General features: G+C 38.8%; 1 protein-coding gene and 1 pseudogene across 1 annotated transcript; both read left to right on the forward strand.

Annotated features, from left to right (window-relative positions):
* The first annotated feature begins 316 nt into the window (after positions 1–316).
* On the forward strand, positions 317–13,993 carry SMIM8 (small integral membrane protein 8). Its single transcript, XM_069065104.1, has 3 exons — positions 317–467; positions 10,228–10,385; positions 13,494–13,993. Exons 2-3 carry the CDS (start codon positions 10,251–10,253, stop codon positions 13,650–13,652), a joined length of 294 nt encoding a protein of 97 aa, XP_068921205.1. The 5' UTR covers positions 317–467; positions 10,228–10,250; the 3' UTR covers positions 13,653–13,993.
* LOC138143832 (tigger transposable element-derived protein 6-like) lies at positions 3,644–9,780 on the forward strand (annotated as a pseudogene).
* Positions 13,994–16,064: the final 2,071 nt, after the last annotated feature.

The raw sequence follows: 16,064 nt of genomic DNA on the forward strand, positions 1-16,064 counted from the left end.
TTTCTGTACCTGTAATTTACCCTTTCCAGCCATCCTTCCCCATAAAACAATAAGCCCCTTGAGGGCAGTGTCTCTTTTTTTTGTCTTTATATATCTCCAGGCAGCCTGGCCAAAAAAAAAAAAATTATTTTTTTTTTCCTGGGCCTGTGATTTAATTGATATAGGGAACTCCTGGGGGGGGGGGGGGGGAACCAACACGACCATTTTTTCTTCTCTAGTTCACCTCGCACACCCACCCTATAGACTCCGTTAAGCGAGGACCGGTTTGGAGACCAGAGGGGACGCCCAAGCCGTCCCGCCCCAGGCTCAAAGTAAGTCGGCCTCCCGCCGGCAGGGGCCGCTCGCGGCGGCCGCGACACTCCTGGCTGGAGGCGGCCGCGTATGCGCTTTCTCCGGCTCGGCGGCGGCGGCGGCGGCGGCGACTAAGAGGAGAAGAGCCAGAGGAGAAGGGCCGGCTCCGGCGGAAGGTGAGCGAAGCAGCCGCAGCACGGTGGAGCCGGCGAGGACACCCCTTGGATTGGGGGATTAGTCCGGCTTGACCGGGAGAGAGGCAATGCAGCTCCCCGGTGCCTGCCCCAAGGCCTGCAAGGGCCGAGGCCCGCACCCAGCTCCTCCCCGCCTTCGCTACCCTCCTCCTCCTCACTCCTCCCTTTTCTTTCTCCCGCCTCCCTCCTCCTCCTCTTCCCCTTCTTCCTTCTCTGCCCCGCCTTTCCTCCACTTCTCTTCCTCCCCCTCCCCTTTCCTCTTCTTTTTTCCCCTCCCTTTTCTTCTCTTTCCTCCCCCTCCCTCTCTCCGTCTCCTCCCTTCTCCTGTTCCTCCTCCTTCCCTCTTCCTCCCTCCCTCCTCCGCCTCCTCCCCCTCTCCTCCTTTCCTCCTATACCTCCCTCTACCACCCTTCCCCTCCTCCTTCATTTTCTCTTCTCCCGTGTCTCTTGTCCTCCTCCTCCTTTCTTCTCGTTGCTCCCATACTTCTGTCTCCTATTCTATTCCCCAACCCTTCCATTCTCATCCCTCTACCATAGATTCTCCTTTACCTCCTCCCTCTACTCCGCTCCCTCCGTCTCTCCGGCTCCGCCACCTTCCTTCCTCTTTTTCCCGTTTGCCCTCCTTCCACTGCCTTCCCTCTGTCCTCCGTCTTTGGTCCAAGATACTCCTTCACCTCTTTCTCCTCTCGGTTCTCCTTCATCTTCTCCTCCATCGTCCTGATCTTCTCTTTTCCTCGTGCTTTCCTCCCCTGATCATCCTCCTCCTTTACCCTTTCACCACTCTTCCCCGTCCTTCGCTCATCCTCCTTTTCTTCTCATTCTCCTCCCATTCTTAGCCCTCTCTCCTCTTCTATGCTCCCATTCTTCCCCCTCCATCGTCCTTCCACTTTCTTCCATCATCCTCTTTTTTCTTCTGCGCTCTCCTTCTTCTGGCCTCCCTTCATCTTCCGCCTCCCTCCTCCCATTTCAGAGCACCCTGGAGACCAGCAGCATTTTTGTTTTCATATCCCCCGAATCTGATGGCCCTGTATGGTCTCTGTAGCTCTACTATCTACTATTAGTAACAGACCCACAGGCACACACTGGAAATGCCCCCACAAGGCCTTGAGAAGTGCCCAAAAGCCCTAAAGGCTGCTTGCCGCCAGACCGCAACGTCATGGAGAGAATGTCCATCTGTTTACTAACCCCATAAGTACTAGTAGCTGTGTGAGAGATTTTGGAGGCGGAGTGCACCAATCTACCCCCACTTAAGTGAAGACAGAGTTTGGAAAACTTACCACAAAAGAAGTGATTTTTAAATTTTGTAGTATTAATTTCTAATTCTGTAGCATTAAAGCCCAGAAGTTGTGTTTTTCCTTACCACCTTAATGTATGCCACAAATTATGCATAATTCCTTTCCCTTCCGATGTGTCCTTCCATTAAGAGTTGTCTCTTTTGTAGTGTCAGCCTAATAATAAACTTTACTAATAGTTGACTCAGAACTGCTGCACATTGTAAAATTGGGTATTGAAGGTATTAATTTTCTGTCATCAAATTTCCTGTGGCTTATTGTTATTTTGCATAGATCGTTTCAAAAGGATTGCTATCATTTCTTCAGATGCAGTAAGGTAAATAAAAGGAAAATAGTTTTCCTTTTAATATTTCAAAATGTAATGCATCATCTAAAAGGACTGAATGTGTTGAAAATTTCAATTGGGGACACTGGTACTATGAAAAGAACACAAAAATTGGAGTTTGAATCCCAGTTCTGCTACATAGTCTTTGTGACTTTCAAGAAATTAACTTAATCTCTGTGGGCCTCAGTTTCTTCATCTATAAAATGAGGAGTTGGGACTAGATTATTTCTTGTTTTGTTTTTTTTTGTTTGTTTGTTTTTTTGAGCAATCGGGGTAACTTGCTCAAGGTTACATGGCCAGTTATTTCTGGGTGTGGTGCTAAGTGCCTGTAGCAGCAAGCACCCCAAGCGTCCTCAGGGTTTGCTGCCCATACAGGTTCTGGGATCTGCTTTGTTAAAGGAAAGCAACTCAAAATGGGTTAACAAGCTTACTTTAATCAGTCAGACATATATCGTTTACCTTGTTCAGGAGAAAAGGTCAGCACCCTGAACCTCAAAGTATACAGGCATAATTATCAAGACAGAAACATCAAGTAGACAGATTTCCAAACTGTCCAACCATTACATCCATACCCAGTCAACATCTGGGTTTCCACATTCTGGGTTTTTCAAAGCCGGGGGACTCTCAACAACGGCTTCCCAGAATTCAGATCAAATCACAGAATACTTCTCAAAGTGAGTCCCAAAACAAAGCTACACATCAGGGCTTATATAGCCTTCTCCTGGCTCAGAGAATGTAACAACCTTATTGACTCACTGGCCAATCAAGAAGTATCTACTGAAAAACAAGCCTCCCCCACCCCAGGCTTCAGGTGCACATTAGCCTAGGGGCAGGGAAGATCTTTAAAATTTACATTCTTATTACAGTGCCGGAGCCCGGATTCGATCCCCAGGTCCAGGTCATCCCGACACTGGAGCCGGTGCTTCGGACTAGATGATTTCTAAGGGCTCTTTCCCTGTAGTGACCTCAGAGGCCCCTCCTAGCTTTAGATTTATGATCAATCCTATGGTACTTGTCTGGACCTGTGATATATAATATTACTGGGAACTCAAAGTGAAAAAATTGCTTCCATGTATGCAAATGTGTTGCCTTCTCTAGGTTATGGTCTAACAGAGTTGCCTCCAGGCACATAAAGGTTAAGTGCCTTGCCTAAGGTTCCATAGCTATGTGTCAAAAGCATGACTTGAACCATTTTTTAAACTCTATGGCCTACCTTCTTTCTACTACTCTTGAACTTTTAACAGCTTATAAACATATAAGCTAAAAATTGAGCAATTATTTATTTTTATCTTAATTTTTATCCTCTAAGGTATTTTTTAAAAATTCTAGACTTTCAAGTATTTCCCTTTAAAAAATGATAATAACTCTAGTGAGGTAAGCAATGGAAACTAAAATTTTAAAATATTCTTACACATTTATTGGAATTTCATTGCCACTATTTTTACCTCCATACTGCTTTGTCTTTCATTAAGATCCTTATATGTAGAACACTTTTTTCTCTAAAAATACTACCTAGATTTTCCATGTATTGACCTAATTTTTCAGTATATCTTAATCCTGCCAATTTTATGTCAAAATGAATTTTTTAATATCACCAGCAAAATATTCTGAGCCAGCCTCTATTAGTAGTGTAGGATAGTTCTGTAAGGAAGGGGGAAACCTTAATAAGTTTTGGAAATGAAGTTCCAAATACAACCAGTTCCAGTTTTTTCACAGGTGTATTATCCAAGCCTCTTAGTGTATCTCCATATTCCTTTACTGTCTTTTTGTTCCATTATGGGGCAGATATGGAGTGGGAGGAAAAACAACATGAAATATGCAGGAGTGGGAAGCATTTTTTTTTAGTGGAGGTCCAAGTAACCAAGGGAAAAACAATCAGCAGATAGCCACATCAAGTAAAAAGCAATTTACTAGAGTTTTTTTTTTTTTCAAGAAAATATAAAGGGGCAACTAGGTGACACAGTGAATAGAGCACCAGCCTTGGAGTCAGGAGGACCTGAGTTCAAATTTGGGCTCAGACACTTAACACTTACTAGCTATGTGACCTTGGGCAGGTCACTTACCCCAATTGCCCTACCTTTCCCCCTTCAAAAAGCAAATATATATGTATGTATGTATATATATAATGTATTTCACTTACCTCCTTTTGAAATTGTGAACCAGGAATATATGACTCCATCAAGTATTTCTTCAGGACTTCAGAAAGACCTTAAATTCTTTGGTTTTGGTGGTACTTCTACCCTCACATATAGCAATCCCATCACACCTTATTAGACAGTCTTCATGAATTATAGTGCCCCCAGACCTTCATATCCTAGTCAACTTTCTGCTGAGGTGCCACTACATTCTTAGGCTAGTCTTGATGCAACATAGCTGCAGTCCATTTCTAGATTTGTATAGTATGTCAAATCCTGTGCTCTACTAGTATGGATGGCCTTTGGGAACCCAGGATGGTCTTTGTACCGCAGAAAGTTACTAGAAGAAGATTCAACAAAAAGAATAAGTCATTTTACAAGTATATAAATATTAATGTCAGTTAAAGGAGTAAGAAAGAAAGAAAACCACAACAGAAGGAGAAGGAAAGGGGAAAAGAGAGGGGAGAAGGCTTAAGAGTGAAGGGAATAGGTCAACTAGGGGTAAAATGTTTATAAAATTCACATCTTATTTACTTGAATAATGGTGAATTTGAGAGTAAAATATTTCTTGCCCCTAATCTTTGAAATTCTTGTTCTTTCCTTAGCTGTTTAGAAAGGTCCTTCCCATCACTAAAGAAAAATTTCTGCTTTTTAGTTTTACAATTCAGAATTTACAATTTTTCCTGTGGAATTTTGAAAACCTCAAGGCAACATAGTAGACAGAAAATGTTGGATGAACCATCAGAAACCTGATACTCCAGGCTTGGCTCTGTCACAGATTCAGAGCAAGTCTTTTCAATGCACTGTCTCACCTTTTTCATTTCATACTATATGAACTCTAAGGAGTCTTCTAGGACTTATTAAAGTTTTAGAAATGTACTCAACATCCTAGGGATTTTTATGATCACTGTTACTCAAAAGCTGTCCTATAACCTTTGAAAGATCAGAACTGCCTCTTCTGTGATGTCTAGAGGCTATATTTGGAAATAATATTTGTTCTGAGTCCCTTCCCCCACTCTCCCCTTCCCAAATCAAATCTGTTTTTTAAATATAGTAGAGTTCTAGTAGGCATATACACAGTAGAAAATGAATAAATTGTTAACAGATAATTGATTTTTTAAAAAACCTTCATGCTTTTGGCAGGCCTTTAAAATAAAACAAGCATTTGCTCAGTGCCCATTATGTACATCAATCAGTCAGGAATGTATTAAGCATCTACTCTGTGCCAGACACTATGCTAGACTCTGAAGGTACAAATACAAAAAATGAAACAATCTTTTTAGCATCATGGCATTTACACTCAATGGGACAGTCAGCAAGTACATATGTAAGTGTATATAAAATGGCAGGAAACAATTCATATATCAGATGATATTTGAACCAGATCTTCAAGGAAGAGAGATATTCTCTGAAGAAGAGCTGAGGAACGGTAACATTAAAAGCATGTCAAATAGTCAGTGCAAGGGCATAAAGACCGGACATGGAGTGCCATATGTGTTGAACAAAGAGATGGCCATTTGGGCTAGATCGTAAATGTGTAGGAAGGGGAATAACATATAACAAGTCTGAAAAGGTAAATTAGGACCAGATTGTGAATGATTTTAGAAAGTAAACAAGGACGAGTTTATGCTTTGTTCCAGAGGTGTCACTGGAGTTTACTGAATAGGGGAGTGACATGGTCAGACCTGTGTTTAAGGAACATCACCTTGGCAGCTGTGTGGATGATAGACAAGTGGTGAAAGACTTGAAGAAGGGAGACTAATTTATAGGCAGTTGTAGTAGTCTAGTTAGGGGTCAGTGAATTACAAAAGAATTAGAATGATCAGAGATCAGAAATGCCCTTTGTGACTTCTAATGCTTATACATGGAATACATTAGTATTTCAAGGAACTATAGTTTTGTGGGTACTCCATCTATTGTTGCAGACTGATTATAGCCCTTTCAACTTAGTAGACATCTTCACATAGAAGGTGCTTATTGCTTCTTTGATTAATCTTAAAGAGTTATTGTGGCCTAAAAAGTCATCACCTTTCATGGAGCATCCTCCTTGTGACCAAGGTAGCCCTCTAGGAACTTAGGCCAGTAGTCAAATGACAAGACATACAGTTCATCACTAAGCCTTTACTTGAGGAATCTCCATTTGGTACAACTTGTCAGAGCTTGTACTTTCCTATTGAAGTCTTTAAGAATACACTCATCACTTGGATGCCACAGTAAGGTGTAGGGGTAGGATTTTAATGAATATAAACTTAGAAATAGTATTTGTTTTATTGTTTTGAGTCCCTTCCCCCCAATTCAAATCTGTTTATTAATTTAAACAAAGTCTTATTTTTGAAGATGGTTTGAATGTGTAAAATATTAATTTTTTTTAAAAATCCTTTGTTATTTCAATTACTTTTTGATTTTATAATTCTAAATATTTTAGGTAAGAGTAGGTAGCTAAAGATTCTTTGTTGTCTTATGGCTCTTAGCTTTTTGTCCTCTAGGGGTAACTATGTTAACATTTTCAATGAGGTTGGCAAACATAGGCAAAGAAGCAATTAATTGATCTGTATTAGATTTTATTGTTTTGGAGAAGGCAAAATTAGGTAGAGAAATTTAACTTTCTGGTATTAAATAATATAGGCTATTGCTGTCATATTAAATCTCTCAAAATTTGTGGTAGCAAGTTTCAGTCATTTGTTAGTGAATATATTAATTGACTTGTTTCGTAACCTAATCTCTACCCAAACCTCTCAACTTTAGTTGAGAATTTTTAACAGAAATAAGGCTAACACCTAGGTTTAAGTACTAGATGTGTAACTAAGTAATACTTCCAGAAAAGGGAGGAAACTCAGCTAGATACCAATTTTTTAAAGTTATAAATTTACTCAGAATCTTGTAACAAAAATTGAAAAGCATCCATCTTTGATAAGGAGTGTGTTATAGTAATATTGATAAGTATTATACATGTATAATATCCAAATCCAAGTTATTCTTGAATAGAGCTATAACTCTAAAATAAGATCTTTTTTTAGAGGGAAAAAATAGAAGGACACATTGAAAAATGAATATAAAAAATTATCATATTAAAAATACCAACATGTTTGAGAGAAGTTTTTTTTAAACCAAAAGGAACTTTATTTATTTATTTATTTAACACACATTAAGTTCCATCAGTGTGCTAGGCTTAAGGATACAAAAGTAAAAATTAAGACAGTCCAGTCCCTGCCCTGACTTTTAATCCTAGTTCTTCCACTAACTTGTATTGTGACTGTGAACAAATTACGTTTCCTCTTTGGGCTTCTGTTTCCTTATGTGTAAAATGAAAGGCTTGGACTAGATTGTCTCTAAGATTCTCTTCTATGTCCATTCTGAGATTTTTCTTATTAACTATAAAATTGCTGTCAGCGGAATGGTTGCTTCATACTGAATTTTCTCTTTCCCACATTCACAGTCTAACTATTAACACAAGGAGATACGTGACTGTGGTACATGGCTTAGGTATCCATGGTGGTGACTGATGCTGCATTACTTAAATCAGAAAATATACATACACACAATCTATCCATCCTGCCGCCATGGCTAAGCAAGGAAAGATGAGACACCGCCAGTTTTCATTGGAAGAGAAAATGAAAATGGTAGAAGCAGTAGACACTGACTGAAAGAAAGAGATGTAGCAAAGGAATTTGGGATCACTCCATTCATTTTGTCCACTTTTTTGAAGGACTGAGCCAAAATTGAAGAGAAAGTGAAGAAAGGGATACTGGGACCTAAACGAAAGCAAATGAGAGGTGCACTCTATGGTGACATTGACTCGGCAGTGTTTGCATGGTATCAAGATGTGCGAGCAAGGAATGGCCCCATCAGTGGTCCACTTGTTCGGCAGAAGGCCCTGCACCTTGCCAGCCTTCTTGGTCATGATGAGTTTCAAGCAAGTGTAGGCTGGCTAAACAGATTCCGTGCACGGTATGGAATTATATCAAAAGTAATCTGTAATGAAGAGAATACTGCTCCTGTGGAGAAGATAAGTGACTTGCGTGCAGGAGAAATTAAAAAGCTAATTGCAGACTACAGCTGTGAAGATGTTTTTAATGCTGATGAAACAGGTATGCTTTATCAGTTGCTGCCTCATCATATACTCTCAGCCAAAGGTAACATTTGTAAAGGAGGCAAACAAAGATTGATGGCTCTTTTCTGTTGCAATGCATCAGGGACAGAAAAGATGAGAACTCTCATTATTGGCAAGTCAGCCAAGCCACATTGCTTTAGGGATGTCCCTTTGCTCTCATGCGATTACCAAGCCAATACACATGCACGAATGACACAGGATTTATTTAATGAGTGGCTGTTAAAAGTTGATGTGAGAATGAAAGGAGCAAAATGCAATATCCTCATGTTAATTGACAATTGCTGTGCCCACAACACAGTTCCAGACTTAGAACATGTCCGAGTTGAATTTCTACCAATGCACAGCCATCTTGCAGCCTTTGGATTGGGGCATAATACGCACTGTGAAAGCTCACTATAGAAGCCAGTTACTGAAACAACTTTTTCTCGATCTGTATGACTAGGACAAAAAGGAGAAAATTAATATGAAACAAGCCATTGACATGATTGCTGAAGTGTGGTGGTCTGTGGAGTCATCTACAGTAGTGAAATGCTGGCAGAAAACTGGTATGATCCCAATGGAGTCACCTGATGTGGACTTGGAAGAAGATCACAAGCCAAATGTAGTATTTGAAAAAATATGGCACTCAATAGCCACTGCCACTGGTGTCCCAGACCAATTTGATTTTGAAGATTTTGTTGATGCAGATAACAATTTAATTGTTTCTCAAGAATCAGAGGACACAGAAATTATTGAGAGAGTGATTACTGATGTAAAAATGGAACCCCAAAACGATGATGAGTGTGATGGGGCTGAAGAAATGGAACAGCCACCTGTGACTTTCAGAAGCCATAGCAGGTGATGAAAGCCTAAGATGTTTTCTTTCTACTCAAACAGATGTTCCTGATGAGGTGTTTGCACAATTAAGTGGCATAGATGAATATTTAGTGACCAGTGCAACACATGCTATTTTTGAAAAAAAAAAAATGTGGATGAATTTGCTCTCCATTAAAGTGTGTAATTATTGCCTGTGAAATCTGTAAAAACAGACCTAACAAAATAAAGTTTTTGTTGTAAGCACCTTAATAAGAAATGTCTGTCATAATGTAAGAATGAATGTTTGAGTCTTATTTCATAAGTTTTTCAGTACAATGAAATGAAATTTCAACTTAAAAAACAAAATCCTCTTAGTTTTCAGTCTTTGTAAAGGGTTATAGAGTTTTTTTGGTTGTTGTTTTGGTTTTTGACCACTAGATGGCAGAAATGGTAAGTCAGTCTTGGCCCAATAGTACTAGAGGAGAAAACAAAGCTTCACAGAGGTTGACAATGAAATGAAGAGATTCAAGCAATATAGGTGCATGCATCCAGTATAGAGGTGGGAGAAACTTGAAAGACATGCAGGAGCAGAAAGAGAGTGATAGTAAACGTGGGAATGAGGGAAAAATGAAAAGAACTTAGTAGTTAAATTGAAGGGAAAGATAGATCATGCCCACCTAGAAAGCACTTTGGTAGTAGCTCATGGGTAGAAGATTGGGAAGACAGGAGAAGCAGTGAGCCCCACAAAGAAGGAAGCACAATGGCTACAGTTTGGGACCAGGGAGCCTGAGAATGAGTGTTAAAGGCATAATCACTTTTCTCAAGGAATGTGATTATGGGAATGGGTGTAAGAAAATTGGAATGTAAATGGAAGAAGATATTGGGGGGATGGCACTTAATACATTGATCAGCATATACCTTTAGCATGTCTAAGGCATAAAAAGATTAAATGTGACTCCAGTTATTAGGCCTTGGCTTTACATCAGTGTAGAGTTACTTCACTTTTCCAAATTCTGTTGATTTCAAATGGCAATTAAACAAAGAAATGGTTATGAAGAAAAAATGTCTTTTATTTTGTCTTTAGGTAATAAATCGTCTTTAATCAAGATGTCTTCAGCACCTGAGCCCCCAGCCTTTAAAAATGAACCACTCAAAGAGAAAGACTTTCGAATCCCAGGGCTCAGGGGGACCCGTACAACCACCTTATTTCGAGCTGTGAATCCAGAGCTTTTCATTAAACCTGTAAGAAGTATATCCAAAAGCAATTAAGAATATATATATTTACTTATTTATTCTTACTTAACTTTGGGAAATAGGCTTTGTGTTTCTCCATGTGATTTGTTTTTTTATTGGAGTTTAATGTTGGGTAAGGCTTTGTGTGTGTGAATAATGAGTTCCAGTAGATGGAAGAACAATTTTTAACTTTTATTATGCTAAAATGTGCTAAATATATTTACAAATCTTGGGGAACATAATAGAAAATTATTTTTTCTTTGAAAAAACAAAATGTTTTCCCCTGTCATTTCTATCATTTAAAATATTTGTTATGGCTTAGAACTTTGAAAATGAGGGACAGATAGATAACTTGTTAATTCTTTCAGTTCATGACTATCCTTTCCTAAGAATGCTCTCATACTGTAAATAATAACCTAATAATGCTTCCTGAAGTTCCTAACTTAATACCAACAAGTAGAGTGTTCGCCAAATTAGACCAGGTCCATTAGGAAAAAATTGTCTTGTGGTAAACATTATTTAGCTTACACAGATTTAAAAGTCACTTAGATCATTGTCATTTTTTCTCTTATCCATCCTCCTCCAGTAGTTTGGGCATACTTATTTCAGTAGTCATAAGACCATGACACCAAAGAACAGAAATAGGTCCATCAGGTGGAAGGAAGTTAATGAGATTTCAGCTCAATATAAGGAAAAGGTCTCTAGCATTAAGAGCTATATGGGGGGAAAAATAGAATGGGATGTGCTTTGGTGAGCACTGAGCTCCCTGTCACTGGAGGTCTTCAAGTAGGTATTGGGTGACCATATGTCAGGAATGGATAGAAGACATTACTACTTCAGGTTGGACTAGAAAATTTATCAAATAATTTCCAACTCTGCTCTTCTATGATTCTTAAAATATTCTCATGCCTGAATTTTAGCTCACATTTATATTATAAAAATAGTAATTGCTAACTCTGTAATTCTTTAAATTTTGCCAAAAGCTTTATCTATGTTATCTCTTTTGATCATTGCCCCTTTGTTACAGAGGTGCTATTATTATATAAGCCTGTTTTTAAAATAAGGAAACTGAGACTGAGAATTTAAATGACTGTTTAAGGCAGGACATAAATTCAGTCCTTCCTCACTCTAACTATGTAGAAATTTAGTTTATTAAGTTTATGAACTTCCTCACTACACACCAAAGAATAGGTTATTTCAGTATTATCCTGTTTTTCCTGATCAAGAGATAGAAGTTCAGAGGAGAGAGTTAAGCAACAGCCCCATAGTCACATAACCTAGTAATTAATTGTTCTTACCCCAAGTACAGTACACTATGACTAAACTATTGATTTGATGAAAGTGGTTTAAAAATCAGATATAAATTAAAATCTACTACTTGAGAGTACTACATTACTCTAGGAAAAACAATAATTAGTATTTTGGTTATTTAGTCTCCAGTATAAAATTCTTGGAAGTCAATTAGGTCAAATCTTACAATCCAGTCCCTGAATCTAGATAGTGTGTAAGATGATTTTGAACTAATATGTTTTCCATTATGTGGAAAAGTGCTTAAAAAAAAACAGGAATAATAAATTGAGGCTCTTGAGAGCTTGTTGTTTGTCTTTTAACATCTTTCAAAGACAAAATCATTTTAGGGAAGGTGTTTATTTTCATTCTATTAATTAAATTTGAAATTTAAATAAATTCATAGTATAATAAATTTGGGTGAAAGATATAAGGAATATAAATTACCTGAGTCCTTTCAACTTATTCATTAACTTCTATCAGTGCTGACATCATAGGAGGATTTTTTTGTTCAATATAAAAATGCTAAAGGGGTTGAGGGACTGAGGAACCATAATACAGTATGTAGGCCAAGAAGAAGCTTTGGAATCTTGGGAAACCTTCTGATCTCCAGAATTTGTAAGACCATGAGGCCTATTGCCACACCTCTCAGTGCTTCCTCCATTTCCCCAACTGTAAATGAAGTTCCCAATAACTTACTATTTGAAATTCAACAAGTATCTATGAAGTATCTGCTATGTGTGTGGCACTGTGTTCAGTGCTGGATATTGTGAGGGTTTTTTTAGCTGTGTACAATGAAGTCTTCAGATAAAAAAACTAAGTTAAAAATCCTCACTCCACATAAATGACTTCAGCTCTATAGTTATTTTTGCATGTGTCATATCCCTTTATTAGACTGGAAGCGCCATGAAGATAGAGACAGTGGGCAGAGGCCATTGGGCAGTGTTTCATTGATACAGCAAACTCCTCCCAAGGAAGTTTCCTTTGCCAATAGATTGGTACCTGCTGTGCAACTCAAAATTAAGAGTTCCCTAGGACCAATAAGAGAATAAGTGACTTGTCCAGGGACATAGAAATAGTAGATCTAAGAGGGAGGACTTGAACCCAGTTTTCCTCACTCTAAGCCCAGCTCTCTATCCACTGTACATAGTAGATACCTAACAAATGGTTGTCAACCTGAAGGCATTTTACAAGGACAACCAGCTCAGTTTTGTTGTTGTTTTTTATTAAAAGGGAAGAGGTGCACCATCAGGACAGTGACACACCCAGATACCCATTTTAATTCCAACCTTTCGTTCCTCACCTCCACTCTCATTAAAACCTATGAATTTGAGTTCTGCCTATAGAGTTGAGGCAGAAAAAGAGCTGAAAAAGAACTGTGGGGATCCTCTGGCCCAGTCTTTACATTTTATGTAGGAGGAAGCTATAAACAAACTCAGAGAAACTTCCCATGGTTACATAAGTGCGGTAAGTCCCAGAGGCAAGTCTGAAGCTAAGGCCCCTGACTCCTGGTGTCGTACCTATTCTGTGACATTCTCTTGTACTTCTCCCAGTGCTGGGGGATGGGTTAACAAGTAGAAAAGGGTCCAAGGAACATGCGGCAAAAGAGAAAAACAACAGCAAAGGTACTAGGTAACCCCAAACTAGAAAATGTGCCTCCAGATAATCAAGTTGATATTGAAAAATTAGCAATGTTGATGATACAAGGATGTAATGATGCTAATACTAAGCTTGATAGTGATGATATGATGATGAGAGCAGTGGTGCAAAATATCTGAAGCAATCAAAAGTAACATCCTTAATGAGCTTATGCTTTTTTTCCTTTGACAGAACAAACCTGTTATGATTTTTGGAATGATAACACTTACACTTTGCGTGGCTTACATTGGTTACCTACATGCAACTCAAGAGAATAAAAAGGACCTCTATGAAGCTATTGACAGTGAGGGAGCCAGATATATGAGGAGAAAAACATCTAAATGGGATTGATAGTGCTGATTACTTCAGACAGAGCTGTATTAAGGGCTCTGAGATCTTCAAATGAAAGACTGTATTGTACCAGGTATCAGTTTATTCTGCATTATATTCATGTGGAAAGAATGTAAGTTTGGCATCCAGATTTCTGTATTGAATTCTGCTTTGCATAGGTGCATCTCCTCCCCTTTACACATACATTAAAAAGGTTCAATTCTTTTCCTTCTATCAAAGCCTCCTGCAGATTTCTATAAGAATGCCAGTCATCTCCATTGCACTGTGTAATAAAAGTAGAGGAAAAGTGGTTGCCAAAAATTGGGTGGTATTTTCAATAAACCCAGAAGAGACTGTCGCAACAGCTGTTTGGTTCCTTTTACTGTGTGCAAAATAATTCCTTTTCTACATAGAAACCCTAGCTCTTTTCTATATAGCAAGAAGAAACTCACTAGTTAGGAAAGAACTGGGGGGAAAATGTGCTCAGGTGGAATTGAGGGTATGAAAAACCAAATCTCAAAACTTTTTTAAAAAAATACAAACTTGTTCAGGTAAGTATGGGTCCTCTTCCTATCCTTCATTCAAACTATGGCTGTGTTACAGACAAGTTTTGAAGATGTTGCAACAAGCATAGGTGAGCCAGAGCTGCTTCCTCATAGAGAATCTGCTAATCACCACAAAAAAAGGAGAGAGGACTCCCTAAGTTTCCAGCCAAAATACATTATAGATAACTAATTGGCATACTGGATAGAGCTCTGAAAGACCCAAGTTCAGATCCAACTTCAGACATTTCCTAGCTGTTTGATCCTAGGCAAGTCACTTAGGTGACAACTGCCTCAATTGTCCTCATCCATAAAATGGGGATAATAATAGCATATACCTCCCAAGGTTGTTGTGAGGACAAAATGAGATAATATTTGCAAAGCCACTTGTAAATCTGGAAGTATCATATAAATGTTAATTATTTTTATTACCATTCAAATTGCAGTTGTACAAGTCAAAGTCTAAGATTTCACCAATGTGGAATTCCAGCTGCTGAAAGTTACTTTTTTTGTTGAAAATATACCAGGGTAAGATTATCTGCTGCTGAGAGTTACTTTGGAGAGGCTGACATGTTATGGGAATCCAAATACCATGAAGCATATAGTCTTAGGAGTGAGTACGTAGGAGCTTAGGGAGTGTATGAAGGTCCCTAGGTAGGCTTTTGCTTTCTCAACAGTCCAGGGCTGGTAATAAATCAATAAGTATCAATCCATGAACATTTATTAAGCACTAACTATGTGCCTACTGTGCTAATTAATGCTAGAGATACAAAAAGAGGCCGAAGACAGTTCCTGCCCTCAAGAAGCTCACCATCAAGTGGAAATCACAAATATGTGTGTGTGTGTATACATACATACATACATACAAACAAGCTATACACTGGATAAATAGGATAGTTAACAGATGGATGACACTAAAGAGGGCTTGAGGAAGTCTTCCTATAAGAGATAGGATTTTAGTTGAGTCTTAAAGCCAGGGAAACCAGTAGTTGGAGAGGAAGAAAATTCCAGGAATGGAGGACAGTCAAAATGCTAAGCTAAGAGATGGAGTGAGTGTCTTGTTGATGGAAACCCATAAAGGTAATTCAGTCTTAGCTCACCCTCAACACTTGAGCTTTTTAATTTCTTCAAAACTAATTGAAAAGATAGCCTGGTAACCTACAAAATTTTGTTGTTCATTATTTAGTTATTTTTTTGTATCTGATTCTTCAGGACCTGTAATGTAATGCCAAAAGAAAGGCAACTTCCCAAGGTTCAGAATACCAGCATAGGTGCTCTCCATTTTATTCAGTGACAAACAGAGAAGATCAAAACATGACATCCTTTCAAATACAGCATTTACTAAGTGTGATTAAATAATCTCCAAGTACTACCCCACCCCAGGACCTTCCAATCATTCAATCAATTACAAAGTCTCTGTTCTAAATACTTCTCCACCCCTAGGCTATACCTTAATTAAGTCCACCACAAAGCCCCTCTTCTCAAATGGAGATTAGTTTCCAAACATAAGGTCAAAAGTTCCCCACCCCTGGATCACAATTGAATCTACCCCAGAGTTACATCAAGTTTAAACACAGCACTTAATACCCAGATGGAGGTCTTTTCTTCATCTTGACACGAGGCAAGTTCTCATCAATCTTAGTTCCTGGGGAGACAAGGCTCAGCAAGGCCACAAGATACATTGCCAGTCCCTTCATCAATTCATCCTCTGTCTGTAGAACAGTCCTAGAACCCCTGAACACATTAGCAAAGCCCTCTCCCAGGATTTCTGTAAACATACAACAAGAAAATCCTTCTTCAGGGCTTCTGAACCAACAGAAAGGTTCCCAGACCCCTGCAACAATAGCACTGTCCTTCACCAGTGGACAGTATTCACTCTGTCTGCAGGACA

The sequence above is a fragment of the Petaurus breviceps genome, unplaced genomic scaffold (genome assembly GCF_028583685.1).
Source record: "Petaurus breviceps papuanus isolate PSGF00001 unplaced genomic scaffold, PetGlider_PUasm1.0 90667, whole genome shotgun sequence".
Lineage (NCBI taxonomy): Eukaryota > Metazoa > Chordata > Mammalia > Diprotodontia > Petauridae > Petaurus > Petaurus breviceps.